This window comes from Lissotriton vulgaris, chromosome 6 (assembly GCF_964263255.1).
Source record: "Lissotriton vulgaris chromosome 6, aLisVul1.2, whole genome shotgun sequence".
Lineage (NCBI taxonomy): Eukaryota > Metazoa > Chordata > Amphibia > Caudata > Salamandridae > Lissotriton > Lissotriton vulgaris.
In genome coordinates, this window is record NC_141694.1 from 1,389,553,692 (window position 1) to 1,389,579,754 (window position 26,063).

The following is a 26,063-nucleotide window of genomic DNA, read 5'->3' on the forward strand; positions in this document are numbered from 1 at the left end:
CACAGCCTGGCTGTTCTCTTTCTAAATTACCTCATGTACCCTAGGTGCATCTACCAATTGGTACTGGGCCACCTTATCAGACCCTGTAACTCAGGGCATAGGTGTACCCAGGGCTGCCAGGGGCTGCAGCACGTATTGTGCCACCCCTGGCTGGCCTCCTAAATTTGACACAACTGGCTGCATGACAGCTGGGGCAAAGTCGTGTAACCACCCTTTGCTGTAGGTGTAGTATACCTATACCTAACCCTAAAATGGACACACAGATTCCTATCAGTCACTCCTATGGCAGGCCTTGACAATCCTGAAGGCAGAGTGCTTGGAATCGTGTGAGATGGTGCTCTGGCATGAGCTGAGCCTATCTGCAGCTTGCGGAATCAAGTCCTAATAGCTGTTCCATGATATCGCATACCATATACTCTTAAGTGCATTATAATCCTCGCGGTTAAATGCTATCTTTGGTATTGCTTTATCAAAACATGTCGAGTAAGGTGTCATACGAATTGGAATACTAACCCCTCGCCAATTCTGGCGACGGGGTTAGCATTCCACCCCCTAGAGGGACACGACATGTATGTAACTGTGAACCCCGGTTAAAGTTAACTGAAGCCTCAGCTCCACAAAATGGATGCTGCCACCACAGACACGAGTCTGACCCCCTGCAGCTGGGAGTCCTTCCAGCGAGGGGAGCCTGGACAAAGGGTTTCCTGTCAGGGGCGGTGCTAGCACCGTCCCAGACATGGTTTTGTGTATCCTGGGTAGGCAGGGCTTTACAGGAAGGTGACTGCTGAGTGGCACCCCGGTGCTCACTACGCATAGGCCGGTCTGAACCAGTTCCAGGGGCACACCAGCCCCTGGCCTGGGGAAGTCCAGCATGGCTGAGGGGTGTAACCACCCCCCACCTAGTCCCACCCATAGGCAGGACCTAGTCACCGGGTCAGCCCCCTTTTTTAGTATAAAGATGGGAGCGGGCCCCCTGTTAAAATTAGATCATCTTTGGAATCAAGATACCACTTTCTTCGAAAGGACTTCACGATTTCTTCTTCAAGATTCTCCCTTGTGGCTAAGGAGTAGTCACCCTGCATCCGCAGGCACCATCCTAAAGAACACTGCGGTCTGCTGCAAGTCCTTCATCACGAATCCGACGACCCAGCTCGACGAGACCCGGCTTCCCTGGCACCTCTGACCTCTACTCACCTCTACAGCCCAGCTGAGAACCGTGAGTGCGACGAGACCTCAAGGGACCGACGATCGCCAAGACTGCACGACATCTTTACTGCAAGCCCACCGTGTCCTCCACTGGTGAGTGCTTTGGGGTCCGAGAAGCCCCGACCCTGCGCAGCTCCAGCACCCAAGATCAGCCCCCCTGCATCTCCACGATCTGCGTGGGGCCCTTCTGCTGTTTGCTGTGCACCGCGTTGTTTGGCTACTAGCCGGCTGGCTTGTGGCCCTCTGAACGACGCCCAACGACTTCACGACTGCTGGTCTGGTTGCTCCAGGCTGGCCTTTGCTTCCTTCTTCAAGAGAGGCACCCCGGACCCTCCTGGTCCACTCCAGACGCCATTTTAGGTCCACCGCGTGGGCTTGAATTTGCCAAGGCTTTGTTGCCCAATCCTGGGTCCAGCGACGCCGACAGCTTCTATCTTCGTGGGACAGCTCGATCCTCCATCCTGGTCGCCGACAACGCCTCCTGGTCCGTGAGATCTTCGAGTCAAGCGTCACCCACTCACCTAGTCGAGGTGGCTACCATCCGGTGCCCTCCTGGTGCCCACTGACTACTGGCTAGTAGTCTCGAACTTGGTCCCCTCTGCTTTCAGGTGTCATCTATCTTCAAGATCCAGGCTTGGATCCGACTGAACTTTCTTCACTGGTCACCGGCCAGCATCTTTTCTTCCGGCTCCTGGTCCGTCTACGAGGATTCCCGACGTCTTTTCAGACCTATGCAGCTGCAGCCCCTGGGCTAGGTAACTTCGGCATTTCGGTGCCCCAGCATAGCCTCACTATCCAAGGGTCAGAATCTACTTTCGTTTTCTCCCTACCAGGTCGGGTTCGCCCGAGAACACTAACTTTCTAATTCCTAGCTACCATAGACTTTTGTCCCGCATCTCGCGTGAGAGTGCACACACTGCACCCGAGTCCCCTAGGCCTCCTAGAAGTAATCTAACGATTCCCTAGTCAAGTCCTAGCGATTCCAAAAGCTATTAGTACTGTACTTACCTGCTAGTAATTTCGCATTCCACTTTCAGAGTATATGGTTTTCCGTGCCCCTCGGGCATTTGTATATACTGTGCTAACTTAAGTATTTTTGTAAGAGTTTTGGTTTGTGCTTAGTACCCTGTCCTCATAAAGAGTACAGGGCTGTTGTGATCTTTAAATAAATAACTGTTTATTTTCATAACACTTGTGTGGTGTCCTTTCACTTGGTATTCAAGGGGTATATGTGTGGTAAACAGCTGGCTTAACGCGCCCTCTCGAGTCTTTAGCCTTAGACTGCTCGTATCCACGCTACTAGGATAGCTGGTCTATAAGGTTGACTTACAACCAATCATCAATAAGGGTTGCTGGACTGATACATAGTGTTCACTAGAATAGTGAGCACTGCATATCAGGCCACCTTCTCACATTGGTGAGCAGCGGTTGGGATTTGAGCTTGCTGTTGTTTTACCACACGTATCCTAAGAATATCTTGTTGAAAGATCACATAAGTACTGTTAGGTACACATAACTAAAGCTTAGAATACTCTGAGTTCTACTGAACCAGCTGTTGTAGCTCCTCAAGGCTTAGCACACCTTGGCTGCAACTCTTAGCAAGGGATCAGTAGGTAAACACATAGTGTAGGTAGGTGCATCACTTACACCACACTAGAAACAGTATGTCGGACAAAGGAGGAAACACTGAGGTTCCCCTTGTGTCAGTTGACCCTCCACAGGTCATCTCTTCAAGATATACTGCGCTTAGCTTCCATGAGTTACGACAAGTGTGTACCTCTAGGAAGATTAAGCAGGGGTCTAACCCCACAACTGCCTTTCTGATTGGTCTCTTAGAGACTCATGATGCAAGGAGGGCTGGTAACCCAGACCCTTCTAATTCAGATGGCAACATGCCCTCCTTACAGGGTCCCTTTGATGCCCAGGACCATCCTCTTCAGGAAGCAGATGATGCTGATGATGAGGATGATGATGTGGTATCAGGGGATGAGGCAGAAAAGGAACAGGTAGAAGTCAGCAGACTAACCAGGTCCAACTTAAGCAGACATGAGATGGGCACTAGGGGACCCTTGGGGCCACTCTCAGGTCAGCTTAACATTGGGAATGGACGAGATAGATCTCTATCAAGAGGCTCTATCAGATCCCTTCATACCAATGGCTCTCAACGTTCCTCTCAAAGGGGAATGACATCTCCCCAGAGGAGAATGTATGAAGCTAAGGAAAAGGCAGCCAATCTGAGGATTGAAAGGGAAGAACTTGCCCTGGCCAAAGAGAGGCTTGCCTTTGCTAGAGAGCAACAATTGAGTGGGACAGTCCCCACTGGTGGCAGCATTGTACCTAGCAATAGGGAAAGGAGTTTTGATACAAAACACCTTGGTAAGATAGTGCCCCCCTTTAAACAAGGGGATGACATCCACAAATGGATTACTGCTTTGGAGAGGGCCTGCACTGTGCAAGGTGTTCCCCCAAGTCAGTGGGCAGCTATCTTGTGGCTCTCCTTTGAGGGTAAAGGAAGAGACAAGCTCCTCACCACAAGGGTGGAGGATGCTAATGATTACCAAGTCTTGAAAAATGCACTGGTTGATGGGTTTGGCCTAACCACTGAGCAGTACAGGGTGCTGTTCAGGGATACCCAGAAAACTCAGTCTCAAGATTGGGCTGACTTTGTAGATTGTGCCACTAAGGCTTTTGAGGGCTGGTTGCTGGGCAGTAAGGTTACTGATTATAAAGGATTGTACAATTTGATGATGAGAGAGCAAATTTTAAACAATTGTCAGAACCAGTTGTTGCATCAGCATCTTGTTGACTCAGATCTGACCTCTCCCCAAGAATTGGGAAAGAAGGCAGACAGATGGGTTAGAACAAGAGTTAAACAGAACCAGGGCCAGAATCAAGGTGGTCAGAAGAAAGCAGACCAGAAGGGTAAGGATTCGAAAGGGGAACAAAATGACCAGAAGTCTTCGACAGGTCCCCAACAACCCAAAGAGGGTGGGGGTCAGGCTCCCCAAAAGAAGAAAGAAGGCCAATCTAAAAGGTGGTGCCAATACTGCAAAAGTAAAACTCACTGGTTTAGTGAGTGCACCAAGAAAGGAGGAGGGCAGACTCCTGCCACTGCAGCCCCTAAGGCACCTGTGCCCCCTAGTACAGCCAGCAGTGGTAGTGCACCTCCCAAGGGTTTAGTAGGGTTAACCCTGGGTTCTGAGGGGAGTGACAACTTAGTTGGCACCCTCACTCAGGCTGTCCTTGTCAGTACAGGGGATATGGATATGTCCCCTGACATAAGTCCCAATACTTTGGGCAAATACAGACAGACACCTTTTATTAATGGAAAAATGGCTCAGGCCTATAGGGACACTTGTGCCAGTGTCACAATGGTGACACCTAGCTTTGTGGACCCTGGACAGATCATGCCAGGTACAGAATTCCTGGTGACCAATGCAAGCAATGTCACTACCAATCATAGTATGGCAATTGTAGCTTTCTCCTGGGGAGGGGTAACTGGCCAAAAGAAGGTTGTAGTTAGTTCAGACCTCCCAGTGGATTGTTTGTTGGGCAATGATTTGGAGTCATCACAATGGTCAGAAGTGGAGCAGAGGACTCATCTGGAAATGTTAGGTTTGCCAGCACATGTGTTTGCTGTGACTAGGTCACAGGCCAGAAGATGCCCCACTGAACAGGTGCTGGATCCTGGAACAATGGACCAGACACCTTCCAAGAAAAAGAGCAGTAGGGTTAAGGCTGTGCCTTCCCCCTTGCCCCAGGTTGTGGATCAAGTCTCAGAGGAGGCTGACCTGCAGGAATTGAGGGAAACTGAGCCTAGAGAGTTTGAACTTGATCAAGTTGAATTCTTGGGTTCAGGGGGACCCTCAAGGGAAGACCTGGGGAAGGACCAGTTAGGCTGCCCTTCTCTTGAACCCCTCAGACAGCAGGCTGCTGCTGAGGCTGCTGGGAACGCCACAGGTACCCACAAGGTATACTGGGAAGATGGACTCCTGTACACTGAGTCAAGAGACCCCAAGCCTGGCATGACCAGGAGGCTGGTTGTACCCTTGTCTCAGAGAGGTTTCCTACTTACCTTGGCCCATGAGATTCCCTTAGCAGGACACTTAGGCCAGACAAAGACTTGGGACAGGCTTGTCTCACACTTTCACTGGCCTCACATGAATGAGGATACCAAGGAGTTTTGTCGCTCCTGTGTCACTTGCCAAGCCAGTGGTAAGTCAGGTGGCACAACAAAGGCCCCCCTTATACCAATGCCTGTGGTGGGGGTGCCCTTTGAAAGAGTGGGGATTGACATTGTTGGTCCAATGGAACCCCAGACAGCATCAGGGCACAAGTTTATACTGGTGGTAGTGGATCATGCCACCAGGTATCCTGAAGCTATTCCACTTAGGACCACCACAGCCCCTGTGGTGGCAAGGGCCCTAGTTGGAGTGTTCTCCAGAGTGGGCTTCCCTAAGGAGGTTGTCTCTGACAGAGGTGCAAACTTCATGTCAAGCTATTTAACTGCTATGTGGAAGGAGTGTGGTGTCAATTACAAATTCACTACACCCTATCACCCACAATGCAATGGGCTTGTTGAAAGGTTCAACAGGACCCTAAAAGGGATGATTCATGGACTACCTGAAACACTCAGGCGTAGATGGGATGTCCTGATGCCCTGCCTTCTGTTTGCTTACAGAGAGGTCCCACAAAAGGGGGTTGGCTACAGCCCTTTTGAACTTTTGTATGGGCATCCTGTGAGAGGCCCCTTGTGTTTGGTGAAGGAAGGATGGGAGAGACCTCTCAAAAAGCCTGCAACCAACATAATGGACTATGTACTTGGTCTCCGCTCCAGGATGGCTGAGTATATGGAGAAGGCATCAGAAAACCTTAAGGCCAGTCAAGAACTTCAAAAAGCTTGGCATGACCAAAAGGCTGTCCTGACTGTTTATCAGCCTGGACAGAAAGTGTGGGTGTTGGAGCCAGTGGCCCCAGCAGCACTCAAAGACAAATGGTCTGGGCCCCACACAATTCTTGAGCAAAAGGGAGAGGTCACCTACCTGGTGGACCTTGGAACTCCCAGGAGTCCCCACAGGGTACTCCATGTCAACAGGCTCAAAGCATATGTCGACAGGAAGGACATGAGCTTGCTCATGGCCATAGATGAGGGACAGGAGGAAGAGAGTGACCCTCTCCCAGACCTGCTCACTCAGAATCCTGATGATGGGTCAGTAGATGGTGTTGTCTTTTGTGGCAGCCTCTCTGAACATCAGCAGAAAGACTGTAAACAGGTTCTTCAGTCTTTCAGACATATGTTCTCTCTGACACCCAGTCAGACCAATTGGTGCACCCATGAGGTTGACACTGGTGACAGCCTGCCAGTCAAGAGTAAAATCTACAGGCAGCCTGATCATGTTAGAGACTGCATAAAAACTGAAGTGCAGAAAATGTTGGAATTGGGAGTCATTGAACCCTCAGATAGCCCTTGGGCTAGTCCAGTAGTTCTAGTGCCAAAGCCTCACACCCAAGATGGTAAGAGAGAGATGAGGTTTTGCGTAGACTACAGGGGTCTCAATGCAGTCACTAAGACTGATGCCCATCCAATACCAAGGGCAGATGAACTTATAGATAGATTGGCTTCTGCCAACTACTTAAGTACATTTGACTTAACAGCTGGGTATTGGCAAATCAGGTTAGCTGAGGATGCCAAGCCCAAAACAGCATTTTCAACCCCTGGTGGGCATTATCAATTTGTGGTAATGCCCTTTGGTCTGAAAAATGCACCTGCCACCTTCCAAAGGTTGGTGAATCAAGTCCTTACTGGGCTGGATGACTTCTGTGCAGCATATCTAGATGATATTGCTGTCTTTAGCTCCACCTGGGAGGATCACCTGGTCCACCTGAGGAAAGTGTTAGAGGCTCTGCAAGCAGCAGGCCTCACTATCAAGGCCACCAAGTGCCAGATAGGGCAGACACAGGTTGTATACCTGGGCCACCTTGTAGGTGGAGGCCAGGTTCAGCCACTGGAGAGCAAAATACAGTCAATCAGGGGCTGGACTCCTCCAACCACCCAGACTCAGGTTCGAGCTTTCTTGGGCCTGACTGGATACTACAGAAAGTTTGTCAGGAACTATGGTTCCATTGTGACACCATTAAATGAACTGACAAGTAAGAAAATGCCAAAAAAGGTTCAGTGGACAGCAGGCTGTCAAAAAGCATTCGATGACCTAAAGCAGGCCATGTGCACAGCACCTATCCTTAAGAGTCCAGACTGCTCCAAACCATTCATTGTCCAAACAGATGCTTCTGAGTTGGGTGTGGGAGCTGTTCTTTCTCAACTGAATTTTGATGGTCAGGATCAGCCCATTGCTTTTATAAGCAGAAGGCTGACCCCCAGAGAGAAGAATTGGTCAGCTATTGAGAGGGAGGCCTTTGCTGTGGTTTGGGCCCTGAAGAAGCTGAGGCCATACTTGTTTGGCACTCACTTCAAGATTCAGACCGACCATAAGCCCCTCTTGTGGCTAAATCAGATGAAGGGTGAAAACCCCAAACTGCTTAGGTGGTCCATTTCCCTACAGGGGATGGACTTTACAGTGGAACATAGACCTGGTACTGATCATGGCAATGCCGATGGGCTCTCCAGATATTTCCACTTAGAACAAGAAGACTCACCTGGTCAAGGTTAGCTTATTGTCCCAAAGTTTGGGGGGGGGTCATGTAGGAGAGTAGGGTCTGCAATCCTATGATCACCCAGATTTTTTGCTTTTGTTTCACTGGTTTACGACTTTCTCTGGCTGTGGGCCTGCCAATCAGACCCACAGCCTGGCTGTTCTCTTTCTAAATTACCTCATGTACCCTAGGTGCATCTACCAATTGGTACTGGGCCACCTTATCAGACCCTGTAACTCAGGGCATAGGTGTACCCAGGGCTGCCAGGGGCTGCAGCACGTATTGTGCCACCCCTGGCTGGCCTCCTAAATTTGACACAACTGGCTGCATGACAGCTGGGGCAAAGTCGTGTAACCACCCTTTGCTGTAGGTGTAGTATACCTATACCTAACCCTAAAATGGACACACAGATTCCTATCAGTCACTCCTATGGCAGGCCTTGACAATCCTGAAGGCAGAGTGCTTGGAATCGTGTGAGATGGTGCTCTGGCATGAGCTGAGCCTATCTGCAGCTTGCGGAATCAAGTCCTAATAGCTGTTCCATGATATCGCATACCATATACTCTTAAGTGCATTATAATCCTCGCGGTTAAATGCTATCTTTGGTATTGCTTTATCAAAACATGTCGAGTAAGGTGTCATACGAATTGGAATACTAACCCCTCGCCAATTCTGGCGACGGGGTTAGCATTCCACCCCCTAGAGGGACACGACATGTATGTAACTGTGAACCCCGGTTAAAGTTAACTGAAGCCTCAGCTCCACAAAATGGATGCTGCCACCACAGACACGAGTCTGACCCCCTGCAGCTGGGAGTCCTTCCAGCGAGGGGAGCCTGGACAAAGGGTTTCCTGTCAGGGGCGGTGCTAGCACCGTCCCAGACATGGTTTTGTGTATCCTGGGTAGGCAGGGCTTTACAGGAAGGTGACTGCTGAGTGGCACCCCGGTGCTCACTACGCATAGGCCGGTCTGAACCAGTTCCAGGGGCACACCAGCCCCTGGCCTGGGGAAGTCCAGCATGGCTGAGGGGTGTAACCACCCCCCACCTAGTCCCACCCATAGGCAGGACCTAGTCACCGGGTCAGCCCCCTTTTTTAGTATAAAGATGGGAGCGGGCCCCCTGTTAAAATTAGATCATCTTTGGAATCAAGATACCACTTTCTTCGAAAGGACTTCACGATTTCTTCTTCAAGATTCTCCCTTGTGGCTAAGGAGTAGTCACCCTGCATCCGCAGGCACCATCCTAAAGAACACTGCGGTCTGCTGCAAGTCCTTCATCACGAATCCGACGACCCAGCTCGACGAGACCCGGCTTCCCTGGCACCTCTGACCTCTACTCACCTCTACAGCCCAGCTGAGAACCGTGAGTGCGACGAGACCTCAAGGGACCGACGATCGCCAAGACTGCACGACATCTTTACTGCAAGCCCACCGTGTCCTCCACTGGTGAGTGCTTTGGGGTCCGAGAAGCCCCGACCCTGCGCAGCTCCAGCACCCAAGATCAGCCCCCCTGCATCTCCACGATCTGCGTGGGGCCCTTCTGCTGTTTGCTGTGCACCGCGTTGTTTGGCTACTAGCCGGCTGGCTTGTGGCCCTCTGAACGACGCCCAACGACTTCACGACTGCTGGTCTGGTTGCTCCAGGCTGGCCTTTGCTTCCTTCTTCAAGAGAGGCACCCCGGACCCTCCTGGTCCACTCCAGACGCCATTTTAGGTCCACCGCGTGGGCTTGAATTTGCCAAGGCTTTGTTGCCCAATCCTGGGTCCAGCGACGCCGACAGCTTCTATCTTCGTGGGACAGCTCGATCCTCCATCCTGGTCGCCGACAACGCCTCCTGGTCCGTGAGATCTTCGAGTCAAGCGTCACCCACTCACCTAGTCGAGGTGGCTACCATCCGGTGCCCTCCTGGTGCCCACTGACTACTGGCTAGTAGTCTCGAACTTGGTCCCCTCTGCTTTCAGGTGTCATCTATCTTCAAGATCCAGGCTTGGATCCGACTGAACTTTCTTCACTGGTCACCGGCCAGCATCTTTTCTTCCGGCTCCTGGTCCGTCTACGAGGATTCCCGACGTCTTTTCAGACCTATGCAGCTGCAGCCCCTGGGCTAGGTAACTTCGGCATTTCGGTGCCCCAGCATAGCCTCACTATCCAAGGGTCAGAATCTACTTTCGTTTTCTCCCTACCAGGTCGGGTTCGCCCGAGAACACTAACTTTCTAATTCCTAGCTACCATAGACTTTTGTCCCGCATCTCGCGTGAGAGTGCACACACTGCACCCGAGTCCCCTAGGCCTCCTAGAAGTAATCTAACGATTCCCTAGTCAAGTCCTAGCGATTCCAAAAGCTATTAGTACTGTACTTACCTGCTAGTAATTTCGCATTCCACTTTCAGAGTATATGGTTTTCCGTGCCCCTCGGGCATTTGTATATACTGTGCTAACTTAAGTATTTTTGTAAGAGTTTTGGTTTGTGCTTAGTACCCTGTCCTCATAAAGAGTACAGGGCTGTTGTGATCTTTAAATAAATAACTGTTTATTTTCATAACACTTGTGTGGTGTCCTTTCACTTGGTATTCAAGGGGTATATGTGTGGTAAACAGCTGGCTTAACGCGCCCTCTCGAGTCTTTAGCCTTAGACTGCTCGTATCCACGCTACTAGGATAGCTGGTCTATAAGGTTGACTTACAACCAATCATCAATAAGGGTTGCTGGACTGATACATAGTGTTCACTAGAATAGTGAGCACTGCATATCAGGCCACCTTCTCACAATGTGTGCTTCTTTCATAATTGTCCTCTCAGGCTCTTGACTCTCAATATTGCTTTTCAGGTTGCCATGACCTCTGCTCGCAGGGTGAGTGAGCTTCAGGCTCTTCTTCTAAACCTCCTTTCCTTTCTGTTCATCCGAACAATGTTGTCCGAGCTCGACCTTCTTTCCTTCTCAAAGTGGTTACCTCTTTCCACAAAGGACAGACCATCACTTTGCCCACCTTCCCGCCCCTGCACCCTTCCAAGGAGGAAGAGAGACTCCACCGTCTGGATCCAAAACGTGTGTTATCTTTATCTCTGGATCGCGCAAAACAATTACGGGTGGATGATCAACTATTTGTTGGCTATGTGGGCGCCACGGAAGGTCGAGCTGTGCAAAAACGGACCATCTCTCGATGGGTCGTCCTTTGCATTAAAATTGTATTCCTTGGCGAAAAAGGAGCCTCCGGTAGGACTGCACGCCCACTCCACCAAGTCGACGGCAGCCACTACTGCTTTGGGACGTGGACTCCCCCTCAGTGACATCTGCCTGGCAGCCATGTGGCCATCCCTGCACACGTTCAAAAATCACTACTGCCTGGACAGCAAAGTCCGGATAGACTGCTTCTTTGGCCGTTCAGTTCTCCAGGACTTTCTGGTGTGAACTTGGTTCGCAGACCCACATCCGGGGTTGGCATGGCTGAGGTATCTATTCTAAGGGAAGGAATCTATAACTAATAGCCTCTTTCAGATAAACAAGTTACGTCGCTTCAGTAGTGATATATCTGTAAGAGACACATATTAGTTATAGATTCCTTACCGTCCCACCCATCCTCCCTGTTCTGCGAACTGACTTCTAGTGTAAGGAACTCCCTTTCAGGGCCCTAGTTTTGTGCACCAGTTGTCAGTCTCTTGCATGGGGAGTAGCGAATCCTTGGGAAGATTATATAATCAACCCACAGGATGACCCGGAACTCTAACCGTATCCTGTGAAGCCCTCTTCATCAGACGATACCTCAGCAATATTGTAATGTCCTGCAACATGCAGCTCTTCAGCATCGGGTACAAATGCACACAGAGGAGGAAGAGCATGACTTTTTATTTGAGATATTATCTGAAACCGAAAGGCCTGTCAGACACATGCCCATGCTTGAGGGTATGATTAGGACCTAAGCAGACATTTAAAGATACTGTTAAATCAAGAGCAGTCACACCTCTCATTGAAAATAAATATAAGCTGGCTCCACTGAATCCAAATTGCATTGGAAGGCAAGGACTTACTTATTCACTAGTCATGCATACAGCCCATAGAAGCTGCTCACAATTCTCCATCTCCTGATAAAGAATCCAAGGGAATAGATGCTGCAGGGAAAAGGGTAACCTTTCCAGATGCAACTTGCGAGAAAGTGCCCAGGTCTCCTGTCCAGGTATGAATGTTAAAAGTGGGAAGCAATGAATGAGCTTATAAAGCATGTATCTGAACCGCACAGTAAAACAAGTACATAGTGGCTTAAGGGAAAACAATAAGAAATTCTAACATCAGGTGTACCCTAGATGCACGTGACCCATCAGCATGAGGCATTAACACTAGCTTTATCCTCTACAGGCATGCAAGCTCTAGGGTATAAGTTTTTACCCCAAAGTACAGTAACATATACTAAATTCATTTTGTTGGAGAGCATCCATTTGGTCCACATGTGGATTAAATGCTTGAAAAGAAGTGACAAACATTGTTTGGGAAGCTGGCTCTGTATGTGATATTGCCACTAGATGGTTATACTGTGCACAGTCAAGGGGTTCTCCAAAAGTTTACCAGTCCCAATGTAATACACAGAGTGCTCTAAGTGCTAGTGTGGGTGAGCAGCCTGAGGCCTAACATTGAAGAGTGTAAGACATTTATTGCACTGATCAATAAATGGACACACGACTGAAGGAGATCCAGACCAATTTTAGAAAATTTATGCTTTGTATTTTATTTTTAGTTCAAGATCTTCTTAATCAGGTAAGTACGTTTTTAATAAAAAATACTTTTCACTTTGAAAAATCAGCACTTAGGATCTTTTCAGCACTGTCCAATGTTATGCTATGAGGAATGCGACTTCACCCGCCTCCCCAGAAATGGGAGATGATGCAACCAGGTGGGGAAAGAAGCAACAAAGAGGAAAACAAGGGAATCAGAAGATGGCAACTATGCACAGGAACTTCCGGGGCCCTGTCTGACATCACACAAGCGATGGACGTACCATCAAATGGTGGTCAACGATACCCACGAGAAAAATAAAAAATTATACCGTTCCGGACCCACCCACTAGATGGCGGAATAATGTAAAGCACGTGAATCCTTAAAACTCTTCAAGCTCAAAAACTGCTTCTACTGGTAACCATTTAATTATTTCCATTCTTTGATAACAAGCAACACTAAGGGCAGAACTTCTTACTAGCTAGAACCTCAGGCCTTTGGCAAATCCTTGACAACTGTGAAGTGAAGAGCAATCAGTTCTGCTACGGATTCAGTGTTTTGGTCGAATGTCTATTGGTGGCGCTGTAAGTTTGTGTATATTACCTTCTGTCTCATTCGTTTTCTTCCTCCCACTTAAGCTATTCGCTCATTTCACTGTGGGTGAAGGTGTTCTGCTCTTTTACAAGAAGTGCATCCACACAAAAATAGTTCCCTTCTGTCCTTGGGACAACTGTCGCAGTCTATGCTTTTCAAAACTTTTTGTTTGTGGCCAATTTCAGGAGCTTGTCTGTGAGGGTGAGAAAAGTATAAATGGTGCTTATATGTACATGTGTGTGTGTAACACTAGACTTCATATTAATTCCATTCTTTGCAGCAAAAAAAATTTGGGATCAGACTTGTTTGTATTGAGGAATTGCCCTCTCGTGCGTATTGGTCATGTGTACAAGAAGTGAGGAGCTATACTGAACTCTGCTGAAACGCCTTAAGGAGATTGTTGGTGGACTACGGTGTTCAGTTTCACTTTGTGAGTGACACAATACCAAGTGGATCACTATTAGTTTTTCTGTTACACAACTTCTTCGTAAAAGTTTTTGGTGTACTTTAACATGGTTGATGGAGAGAATGGTTAATCTGTTTTATAAAAGCATTTTGCAGTTCATCATTTAAAACCAAATTTCAAAGGGCTTGGATTTATTTTCTTTTGGTCATTTTTCTTTGTTTTTATAAAGTTGTAAAAGCTGAATGGTTTTGCTTTGCTTCTTGTGTGTTATGTAATCGAGGTATCACAGTATGTTTTCACTCTATAGTGTTACTTTTTTGCCGTACGAGTATTATCTTTCATTTTTGTAATATTGATCATTTTAATGTAGCAGTAGACATTTTTTTAAAGAAGTTTTTTTAAAAAGTCCTGAATTGACTATAAATTGCTAGAACTGGACTTTTGCCATGATGTTCTGTTGATAAAATCAAAGATATTTATCTTAGCTTATTGTTGGTCTTCCATAGAAACAAATTGCCTGGGGTTCAAAGATGTTAGTAGTTAGTTGACTTTGGTTACATTTTTTAACATCTCTCCTCTGCTCATGTCAGGCTACCTTCTCACTCCTTGTCATAAAGGCTAAAATTTTACTCTTGATACATAGCCCTAAAAATGCAAATTCTTTAACAGGATGCAGAATTTATATATTATTCATGATGTGAAATGAACCTCTATTGTCTTTAGACTTCTACTGACCTTATTTACTATTAAATTCATTTTATCCAAACAAATGTCTAATTTCACCTTTGTCTTGTTTCAGAAGTTGAGCTGATATGAGATTGTTGCTTAAGATGGCTGAATTTCATGATTATTTTATCACTTGCTTTGCTTTAGCTAAAGAAAGTGAAGACAAGGAGAATCTTCCGAAAAGGACAACAGGAGGTGGATTCAAATTCACATTTTCCCATTCTGGCAGCACAGCCAATGGGGCAAACAATTCTCATAACAAATCTGTGGCTGCTCAGACCCCACCAGCAGGTTCTAATGGTTCTGCTTCGAAAAATGCAAATCTAAATGCAACATCCACAACTCCTAAGGTGAGAGGTTTCTGGTTTATTTTTTCCATTTGGTAATCTAGTTCTGCATCATTGCTTGTTTCATAGACTATCTCAGTCAGTTTGCGAATCTTTGAAATGTTAATTGCAGTAAGCCTATCCATATTCTAGTCCATCTCTTATTTCACATGTGTTCTAATTCTCTTCTCCGCACGCACACACACACGCGCGCGCACACACGCACACACACGCACACACGCACACACACACGCACACACACACACCCGCATCATTGCTTGTTTCATAGACTATCTCAGTCAGTTTGCGAATCTTTGAAATGTTAATTGCAGTAAGCCTATCCATATTCTAGTCCATCTCTTCTTTCACATGTGTTCTAATTCTCTTCTCCGCACGCACACACGCGCACGCGCACACACGCGCGCACACACGCGCACACACGCGCACACACGCACACACACGCACACACACGCACACACACACACACCCCCCCCCCTACTCCCCCCCCCCCTCCCCTCTGTTGGATTGTTTTCATTGTAGTGCAAGAGGGGTGATCCTGGGATGGTTCTTACGCAGTTTTAAATTTTACAAGCTTTTATAGTCCATCACAAATACAGGTGTTTTCATTTTTTTGGTTATTCATTCATTTTTTTGGTTTCAATGTTGTGAACTACTTCTTGCACCTGACAGTAACTGAAAAATGACTGGCCTCATCAGACAGTTAAGAAATCTAGCTACCACAATGATAATCTGGTACTGCATGTGTTGACCACGTGGAGTACTACTACTCCCATCAGTCGGGGTTTCGCCATCAAAAATGGGAAAGCTAGAGCACTTCTTTTTTCAGAGAATGTATTTATACTTCAGTAAATGAAACACAGCAAGGCACTAGTCCACTACAATGACAAATGCTTGGTCAAAGGCAAGTCACGGCCGATCTCAGGACTAAGAGTGCTTTACCTAAGCTCCTCGGGAGCGATGCCAGATCACAAAATTTACCCTAGGGAAGTCATACACCACGATAAGAAGTGATGCACCTGTAAGAAGTTGGACCCAGTCCAGATCAGTGGCACTTTATGGAGGTCCGAGATTCACCACACTTTGATTCACCCCCATAAATGCCACCTCTGCCATCACTGTACCACTTTTGAGTTATGCTGGAGTATCGAATCACAGTGCTACATTTATAGTCCTAATGTTCTGGTCTGTTTATAAGCTTAGTTTGAGTGCATCTGCTGCTGAACCTAAACCTATAATATGTGGCGTCCTGTTACCATGAAAACCACCACCTACCTCGCTTGGGTTATAATTGCAAGCTACACATCCCATAGGATTATTGGGTCTCAGTTTAAAATTTACCAGATTAGTGAAAAGGCCTAAGGGAGGTTCCCAAATGCGCAGAAAGGGATGTGTAGGTTCCAGCAGTTATCAGTTTAGCTACACTTACATTGCAACTGAAACTGGCAGGATACCTCTTTAAGAAGGACTTGAGTGAAACCCACATGCGTGAAATTAGTTTCCAACCACAAGATACTGGACCGATCATTTTTATTTTCGCAAGGGTGATGAAGCTGCATGATTAGGACAGCAGCTTGAGACCAAGTAGACATGGGCATGGATCAGAGAAATATATAACTTGGTGTCTCTGGCCCAAATAGCAGCTTCCTGAAACCTCACGTACTAAAAAAAAAAAAGTTCTTTGACAGGCAGAGGTATGAAAGGTAGGTAGAAATCAGTGAGCAACTGTAAATCTAGTGAAACACTCGGTATGACGTCTCCCTTGTATTTTATTTTATTCTTATGCGCTTTAAGCTGTGTTTTTTGGGTCTTGTGGGTGACCTCAATTTTCTTTGCTCTTTGATTTTTATCCTCTATTCTTTTTGGCTCAATATTTCTTTTTGTCAATCTTGAGAATCCTTTGGTAAATTAAAGTAGCAGTTATGTCTTTATATAAAAGACCTATCTGAAAGAAACACATAGTGATACCTTACCTTACAATTACCCCCAGTTGTCAGACTGGCTCCGGAAAGTTTTCATCAGCAGTACCCCTGCGCGTCGGTAGGTGGCATCGTGCAGCTCCGCGTCAGTCGCTGGCGTCGGGGTAGCCGAGATGACGTCGCAGGCACTACGTAGGCACCGCCCACTTGCTCTGACATCAGTTCTTTCTTTTTCCGCGCCAGTAAGCGCAGAACCGGGAAGACCTGGAACCCACCGGGCCATTTTTGACTGACTTTTTGTGACTTTTTGTCTCCTTCATCAAGTCTTCGACTCCTAAGGTGCTGTTAGGATGCCGGGTTTCAAGTCCTGTGAGGACCTTCACCGTTTAATGTCGGTGATGGACCCGCACAGAGTGTCCATCGTGCCCCGACTGCCGGGCCTTAGTGCTGAAAATTCTGCAGGAGCGGTCCCGGAAGTTGCTGAAAGCCCGGCAGTCTGCTCCGCCCCAGTCGAGGTCCCGGTCCTGTGGGAGGTCGAGGGACAGTGCACGGAGCCATCACCATCGGTCTTCGGGATCAAAGTCTTCGCACTCTGGGTCAGGTATGGCGAAGCACAAGAAGTTGCAGAAACGACATTGTTCTCCGATTTCCCCTCGCCGGGCACGCGACGTGGCTGAGGGAGTAGTGCCTCCCCGCCGGCCTACCTGCCCTTTCTGGGTTCGTTGGCAACTCCGGCCCAGATACAGGAATTCCTGTCGGCCATGGCTCGCCACTTTGGGCCGTTGGGTCCTGCCTGTGCACCTCTGTCAGCTCCGGCCTGGCGCTGCGGTTCTCCCCTGGATCCCGGTCGACGCCGTTTGAGCTTGTAACACCTCCACTGACCTGCCGGCACCACTTCTGATGTCGCTCGCCCCTGTACCTCAGGATGACGTCGGCCCCTGTTTCAGCCCCGAAGTGGACGCAGCATCGGCCCAGCGTCGCTTGATGCCGTTCTCTGCGCTTCTCGGGGATTTCTATCTCTATGTCCCTACTCCTTAATTTCAGCCTGTACACCAGCCTGAGTAGTAAGGGGGAGAATGAGTGGTATGAGGACCCTCTTGCAGCTGCTTGCGAGTCTGAACAGGACTGGGCTGAGGAGGTGGGGGATGCCAGTGGTCTGGATACCTCACCAGACCTTGGCATGCTATCTCCTCCTACCGTGGCTATGGAGGATTGTACAAGTGACGCAGTGGTGTTGCGTAGGGCAGCCAAGGCCATCCACCTCGAGCTCCCTATGGTAGCCGTCAGGACTAACCTCCTGACAGAAGTGCTTCAGCTAGCAGCTACTTCTGCAGAGCCGCTGCTTCCCTTCAACTAAGCACTTTCTGACTTTCTTTTGGGCCATTGGTCCAGGCCCACCAAAGGGACTCCTGTGGATAGGAACGTGGCCCAACTCCATCGCCCGGCCCCGGGCGACCCCATTTTCCTCTCCCAACACCCCACCCCTGAGAGCTTGGTTGTCCAAGCCTCTGCTTCCCCGACTGCCTTCCCTTCCGCACCCCCGGATAGGGAATCCAAGAAACTGGATCAGTTCGGAAAGATTTTTTCTTCTGCCAGTTCTGCGCTGCGGTCCGTGAACACTGCATGCCTCTTGGCCCGCTATTCCCACTCTTTGTGGGATACGATGGCACAAGTGCTGCCTCTGTGTCCGGGGGGGAGGGGGGCCAGACAGATCTCTCCCAGGCTGTTGCAGAGGGTTGAGACGCAGAGCTTAGAAGAGCACAGCACCAGCCGTGGCACTGAATGTGTGAGTACTGTACACTTTCAGTCATGGGTACAGCTGTACTGTAGTCAGTACGGCCCGGGGAAGGTGGAGCGGTCAGTGCCTGGAGAATTTAACATATTTAAAGCTAGAACTGCCCTCCGCGAGATCATTACCGAGAGCAGTTACAGACTGAGGTCGACCTCCACCGTTATCATCTGAGCCTATGCTTAGTGTACCACCTTCTCAGTCACACCACAGGAAGGGGCACTGTCTGTCGTTGTCCTTCCATACTGTCCTTCCATACTGTGTGTGTGGGGCTCTGTCTGTGTGTGGGGCTCTGTGTCTTTGGGTCTGTGTGTTTGTGTGTGGCATTTGCGAGAGATTAAGCGATTGGCATTGTAAATGACAATGCCATTTATTTATCTGTTTTCAAAAGCAACACACAAATAAAAATGTTGTCATTGCCAATGCCAAAAGCTCTAACTTTTGCAAAGGCGAGACCGTTGCATTGTAAATGCTTGTTTATTTTGCGAACACAAGCAATTGAAAATGCCTTATAGAAATATTAGCCCCGAATAAAGTGCGGGGAGCCCCTGACAGGGTGGTATTGGCACTGCAGAGCTGGACGTAGCACTTAAGGCGCTCTCCAGTGAGTCACCACAGGGCTCTGCCCCCAAACACACACACTTTTTTTTTTTTTTTTTTTTACTTCAACCCCTTCCGTGCTCCCATTGGCTGACGGGAGCACTCTCCTCCCGACGCAGCCCCGCCCACTCTTCAGAACGCCCGCACCGCGACTGAAAAACCGCTGCGGTTAAGAAGTGCGGCGCCGTCTTCACGGACACTGCGCTATGCAATGCAATATGTGTTGCTTTTGGTATTGTAAATAACAATGCCATTAATTTTTTTTAAAGACATTGCCATTTACAATGTCAATAGTTCAAAATATTGTAATTGCGAGACCTATTGCATTGTTAATGCTTGTTCTGAATTAGTCTTGGATTTATGCTCGAGATTGTGTCTTGTTTATTGCCTCTGTGAGTACAACAAATGCTTAACACTACCCTCTGATAAGCCTTAACTGCTCACCCACACCACCATAAAAGAGAGCATTTAGTGTTCTGTTTGCTCCTGTAAACCAGTAAGGGTTGCCTGGCCTCATTACACAATGTACCTCATTTTGGTCCACTATACAAAGAGACCTCTTCCTACACCGACCTAGCTACAGCCCTGCCTTTTATGGACCCAGGACTTTGTTTTCTGTGGAGAACAATTGTACAATGTATGGGATGAGTAGAAAGGATTCTGGACATTGCCACTTATCATACAAGCAGGCAATGTTCAATAAGAACAATGCCCCCAGTCAGTGTTAGGTCTTTAATTTGGGAACATTTTTCCATCAACAATTTGATAGTAAAACAAAATTAGGATTCAGAAAAGGCATGTGGTGGCAGCACATTCTGGGAAACTGTGATACGACTCTAAACGCTATTGAGTTCCTTTGTTCTAGACATTACATTTGAAATGTGGAGTATGTTATCACGTGTACCTCAGTGTTGGACCTGCCCCTTTATGCAGTTTCACCCCAGATGATTGCCTTCTTTTGCTGAGCTCGTATTTGTTTTTAGGACTCTGGGCACTTTTTTCTTGCGATCCTATTGTAAAGTGCTTGTGCTCTCCCTTCTAAACACGGTGAAATTGGCCTTAACCCAATTGGTACATTTAATTTACCTCTAAGTCCCTAATGAATGGTGGTACCTTTACCCAGGTCCTGTATATTAAATGCTACCCAAAGTAGCACTGTAAAACATGCCAATGCAGTCTGTTGTACAATTTTAAACTGCTGTTTTGTCTTGAAAGCAGTCCAGACAAGCTTTGTATGCCCTCTTCTTTCATATCCCTAATTATGCTCTTATATTCTTACCCGGTGGCCCACATTCAGGTCAATGGTTTCCTTAATTCCCTATTATGCGAGAGACCAGACAGGAATGCCCCCTATCTCCCTTTCTTTTCATCATTCCAATGGACCCTTTAGTCTGCTACTTGCAAGATCACTGCGCACATCGTTGCCTGCAGCTAACGTGCGCTCCCTTATTGTTTTCTTTATATGCAGATTGTTTTGCTGTTTATTGGTCACCAATCGGATAACCTCCTCCCACTCAAGCAGGAGATTGTTGGCTATGCAAATCTTTCTGGGCTTCAGATTAACTGGGCCAAATCAAAAGATTTCCTGTTAAGACACTGCACAGCCTCCACCTACAGAATACCCCTTTAAATGGGCAGCGGATGGCATTAAATACCTTGGCATCCAGCTCCACAGAGAAAAGGACCAAATTGTGCAGCTTAATTATGGCCCAGCGATGGCAGATCTAACTACTCAGGTGGACCGCTGTGTTAAACTACCCCTCTCTATGGCCAGACGAGTGGCTATTTTTAAAATGGTCCATACTTCCCGTTTTTTTTAGATCTTTTTTTAAATATTCCCATTCCCCTATAGTAGGCCTTCTTCTGTTAATTGCTCAGTCTCCTTTTACGTCTGATCTGGGCCGGGAGTCGCCCCGTGTGCGCTGGGATACTCCCTCCCTTACGACTGTGGAGGTTTTGGGGTTCCTGATCTAAACCTATATTATCTTGCGGTCCAGTGTCAACATACACATCTGTGGTACCATCCGGATGCCCGCATTCCATATGAGGCCTGCGTGGGATCAATTGGATGGTCTCTTAGACTCAAATATATATTGTCGAATGACATCCTATTGGATGCCAGTGATGTTCAAACTGTTTCTACGACCTGCTGGACATGGTGTGGGCTGTGCCACATGCTTAAAGGCAACCCTTTATACTCTACTGCCCTCCCACTCCACAATAATCTGTGGTTTCCATTCACGTGGGAAAAATGAGTGCAGCGCACATTCTATTGTTATAACTTATTTACCATGGGGGATATTTTCCCCAATGACCATGTTGTACAACCCACTGTTCATCGCCGCCCGCAGGACACATCGTGCCTGGATCTTTTCGCTTTCCGAAGACTACACAGTACTCTCTGATCTCGCTTCCCCTCCTACCCACTATCTCCTAAAGACTTTCCACCCCTAACACTCATGGTGACAGACAGGATTGTGTCTGTATGACCTCCAGATTATACAGTTTATGTATTAATATGAAACCTGACACTACTGTACGTCTGCGGGAGGTGTTGGCGGAAGAACTAGAATTCCTCTTACAGACAAGAAATAGACCTATTGTTGCTCAAAGATTCAACGCATCTCGTTTTGCCAAGTCCTAAAATGTTATGTTTTAAACTCCTCCATTGTATCTACCTCTCGCCTCAGCCATCGTTAAATTTGACCTCGCTAAATCTGACCGCTGTCCTAAGTGTCTTTCTCCTGAGGCAGATGTTCCACACATAACATGGACGTGCCTTGTGATCACCTGGTACTGGACCTCTGTCTTCTCACAAAAGAAGTGGGGGACTAACCTAGGTAATCAGTATGCAAGTGCATCTCAGCGCTGACATCACAGGAACTGACATCACAAGAAGTGACATCAGATCTTAAGCCCTCACATATATGTTTAGCAGGTGTATCATGAGTACATTTGAGCACATTTCAAGCATACTTGCCAACCCTCCTGATTTAGGCAGAAGATTCACACTTTTGTATGCTACACCTAAAAAATGGTTTACTTTTTTTCAGTGTAAAGCTTCCTCTAGCCGTAATGCTTTAAAAAAAAATTGTGATATTTAAATTATTACGCATCCTCAGGGGCAGTAAGCGCTATATAAATAATGCTATTTATTTTGTGCAGATACTGGGAAAGATGAACACATCTGACGTTCTTACAGTGAATGCATATCTCTTAAACACTAAACGGAGCCTAAACAAAGTGAAAAGCTGCCTGTTTAAAGTATGCGTCAAGTGCTAAAAAGGTGTGAGCCTTTGTTTCCCCTCTGCTGCATTTGCATCAGGTGTGAGGCTTCTGACTGCTACCAGCCAGTAGAACCCAACAAAAGGAGGCTTGATGACCCCTGAGATTAGGCCTTTGTTATGGGCCCGGCAGGAGTCAGAAATAAGAGTACCCCGTCTCCGCCTGCACGTTGTTGCGATCGAAAGCAGACCATGTGCAGGCGCTGCTGAAAGTGTTAGTGTTTGGAAATTACACTGGGACGAATTCAGCATCTTTTTCAGTGGGGCCCAACTTTTTAGCCGGGTAGACGGTGTCCACCCTGTGAAAAAAGTGGGGGGATGCCGTCCACCCGCGTGTACCCCCGACTCGAGCCCTGCATACCACACTCTATACGCCAACTTACTTCGTTGGCCTTCTTACAAGCCAAACGGGAAGTCATGCTCCTTTGGGGTAGCAACAAACTGCCCACCTCCACGGAGTGACTTAAAAGCATGACATTCTGTGACAATGTTAATGAAGACTACGCCCTTCTTCAACCACTTAATTCTCAACCCAGGGATATTTGGCAGCCTTTCCGCGTATACCTTGGGACCCTTGAAAATGACTCTGCCAATTAGTAACGACATCCCCTTTTCCCCCATAATTACTGATTTATCCACCGATGTTCCATTCAAACACATTTCAATTCTGTATAATACTGTTAAATTTGCTCAATGCGATGACATTTTATATGGCTACTATGTGCTTATGACATGCTTGGTGATGTGATCTCAACAGAAATTGAAAACTAATAAAGACGATTAAAAAAAACGGCAGTTTTGACCCGGCAGGTAAACATTTTGCCAGGTTTAATAATTATAAGTCAGTCCTAAGATATGCTCTAAAAACTCATAGGACTGTGTACATGGTATTTAAAAAGTAGGATATGTGTACCTAAGACTTCCATGTCTTGGCATGAAAAAGCTCCAAGTCATTTTTCACTGCTGTAAGGCTAGCTCTCCTTTACACGAACACTGGGTTATCTCATTACACTTCATAAACGATGACCTCAGTTTGGGAGCCGATAGAAAAACACTTCTTCCACTCAAGTGAATTGCAATTTCAAATCCTCTTTAATGGTAAATTGTCATTTTAAGTTACTATTCTAAAAAGTTCACATTCAGAAAGGTGTCATTTTTTCAGTCAAAACCAAATGTGCATTTCTGAAAGTGACCAGATCCACAGGACTGTGAATGGCCGTCCTGTGGTGGTTTGTTGATTCCTTCCAACATGGGGACAAAAGGACCTTGGGTATGGGATAGGATGTTGCTCTCCTGACCAGCACTCAACTCAGCCGTTCCTCAGCTCTAAAGGTTAGCCCTCTAATTGCCACTGACAAAAGTAGTTCACATCAGAACTACCTGCCTTTTGTTACCCTAGGCAATTTGAATACACACCCATGAAAGGATGAAGATTAGACAAAGGGGACATCCCCAACCTTCAGGCTTTCACTTGGGATACAAGTGGCTCCTTGAGAACCTCTCGGAGCACTCCTGGACTTGTGGGAGATTCAGAGGGACTGCTCTGTTGTCTGAAGAAGTAAGATTGGACCTGTTTGCCTTGAACCTAGACTCCAAGGGTCAGTTGGCTGACCTGTTACAGCTACGACAACACAGCAAGCTTCCAGAAGCCACCTTGCTAATCTGGGGGTGAGCCCACCTACCAGATTAGCAAGTTTTCCCGCCTGTCCCGGTGCCAAAGGGCTCTAGAAAAAGGGGGTTGGCTTCTTCTCGTGTGAGAGGAGCGAGATTCTCATTTTAAAGGCGGTGGCTTCTTTGAAGCTCCCCTGCCTTGGAATGCTAATCAGCAGGGCATCCTGTGGGAGGGGGTGTGAACACACTCTTCCAATGCAGGCTTTGTTTCTGTCCTCCTGAGAGCAAAGGTCCTCACCATGGGTAGTCAGAAACTGGTCTAGGGTGACCGACTGGCAGAGACCATTCAGCCAACGCACCAGAGGCTGATAGGTTTTCAGGGGACACCTCTAAGGTGTCATCTGTGTGCATGTATTTACAAATCCACTACTGGAATCCAGGTGGGTTTGTGAATCATTGGTGTTTTTCTACTTTAAGTGAAACCATCATGTTGCTGGGGAACTCGTTTTCACCTGTGTCCACCACATGTTTTAAAATGGCTTCCCTATTCTCTTCTACTGGCAGAAATGGAACTCACCAGCACAGGGACATATCTGCTCATGCAGGTATGACCGCATATGTAATTTAAGGCACCCTACCTGAGGGCTGCAAAGGCTGCTGTAGGGGTGACATACAAATATTACATGCAGTGTTAGAGGGCATGTCATGTAGTGTTTTCACTTTTGCCTGCACCAACACACGCAGCCTAAAATGGCAGTCTTGCATGAGTTTGGGGAATGGTCCCTTAGGGTGGCATAATTAGTGCTGCAGTCCTTTCGAACCCTCTTTAGTATCTCAGGCCCTAGGTACCAGGGGTAACATTTACTAGGGACTTATAGAGAGTGCTTAAGGTATTGCCTATTACATGAACAATTTTCGTGTACGAGATCTGACACACAGGACCTGGTAAGCAGGAACTCAGTTCTCTTCCAGTGTAAATCACATCAATGACCATGCAAAATGTTGGGGTGACCATTGTAAGAAAGTGCTCTCTTTTTTGCATGGTTGCTCCCACTTTTTGCCCAACCTGTTAATGTACTGTGACTGTGTGCCCTGGGCTCCTGCCAACTAGGTACACCAGGCCTATGTTCTTTCCCTAAAACTGCGTAAATACAAAACCCTATTGGCACTCTTTTGTCACATGTCAGTTCCTTGTAAATTGTACCCTAGATACCAAGGGCACTGTGGGGAGGGAAGGCCCCTAAGGGCTGCAGCACTTATTGTGCCACCCTTAGAGGCCCTGTCACTTTGCACACACATACTACCATTGCAGGCTGCACGTTTTGGTGCAGAACAAAGGAAAGAGTTGACGTGGCACACATCCCTGTGCATAGGTCTATCCACCCCTCTAGCTGGGTGCACTATACCAGTGGTGAGAGTACAGGTGCATGAGCCCTGTACCCCTACAGTGTCTAAACCAATTCTTAGACATTGTAAGTGCAGTAATGCCATTCAGAATATATGGTGCTGGGAGTTTGTCATTACGAACTCCACAGCATCGTAGTGGCTTTACTGGAAGCTGGGAAGTTTGGTATCAAACTTCTCAGCACATTAGACCCACCTGATTCAATTGCAGGATTTAAAGAAAAATGCACTTGGAGGGCATCTTAGAGATGCCCCCTGAAAAACGATCGAACTCTAGTATCCTGGCTTAGTGGCTGCTCGCCAGCTGCCACCACCAAACATCTGTCTGGACCCATGGGTCGACAGCCTGCTGCTCTCAGGGGTCTGAAACCATGCACATTCTGAGATGGGCATGGTCCACGAAGGTGAAGCTTCAAAGGCTTGCCGCCTTCGTAAGCTACCCAAGCTATTTGCTGGTCCTAGCAATTGCCCCCCACCAGTTCTGACCCCCACTTTGAGCGGGAGAACTAGTGGGAAAACCAAGATCGGAGGAGAGGTGTGCCCTGTGCCCACATTTACCCTCAGATGGGAGAGGCAAGGCGAAGCACAGCTCTGTCCCCGCCATCTTGAAGATGGGGGGTGCCCAGCCAACCAGAGTGAGGCTTATGCTGCCCTCACACTGGAGGGTGGCATAATAGGGGGTGTACCCATCCCAAAGAAGGGACCCATTGGTACCAAACTTTACCTACCTGAAACACCCCTAAATTTAGTATTTAGGGGCAACACTGAACCTTGCTTCCTTAGACAAGAAGAAATGAGAAGGACCGAAGAGGGGTGCTGACGGAA

At 47.5% G+C, this 26,063-nt stretch overlaps 1 protein-coding gene across 4 annotated transcripts in view; it reads left to right on the top strand.

The window, feature by feature from the left end:
• Window positions 1–26,063, top strand: part of PPP4R3B (protein phosphatase 4 regulatory subunit 3B) — a 381,773-nt gene that overhangs the window by 342,213 nt on the left and 13,497 nt on the right. For all 4 annotated transcript variants that reach the window (XM_086927499.1, XM_086927500.1, XM_086927502.1 and 1 more), the window contains exon 15: window positions 14,435–14,637. In XM_086927499.1, coding sequence (XP_086783625.1) covers window positions 14,435–14,637 — 203 coding nt within the window. The remainder of the gene's footprint in view (window positions 1–14,434; window positions 14,638–26,063) is intronic.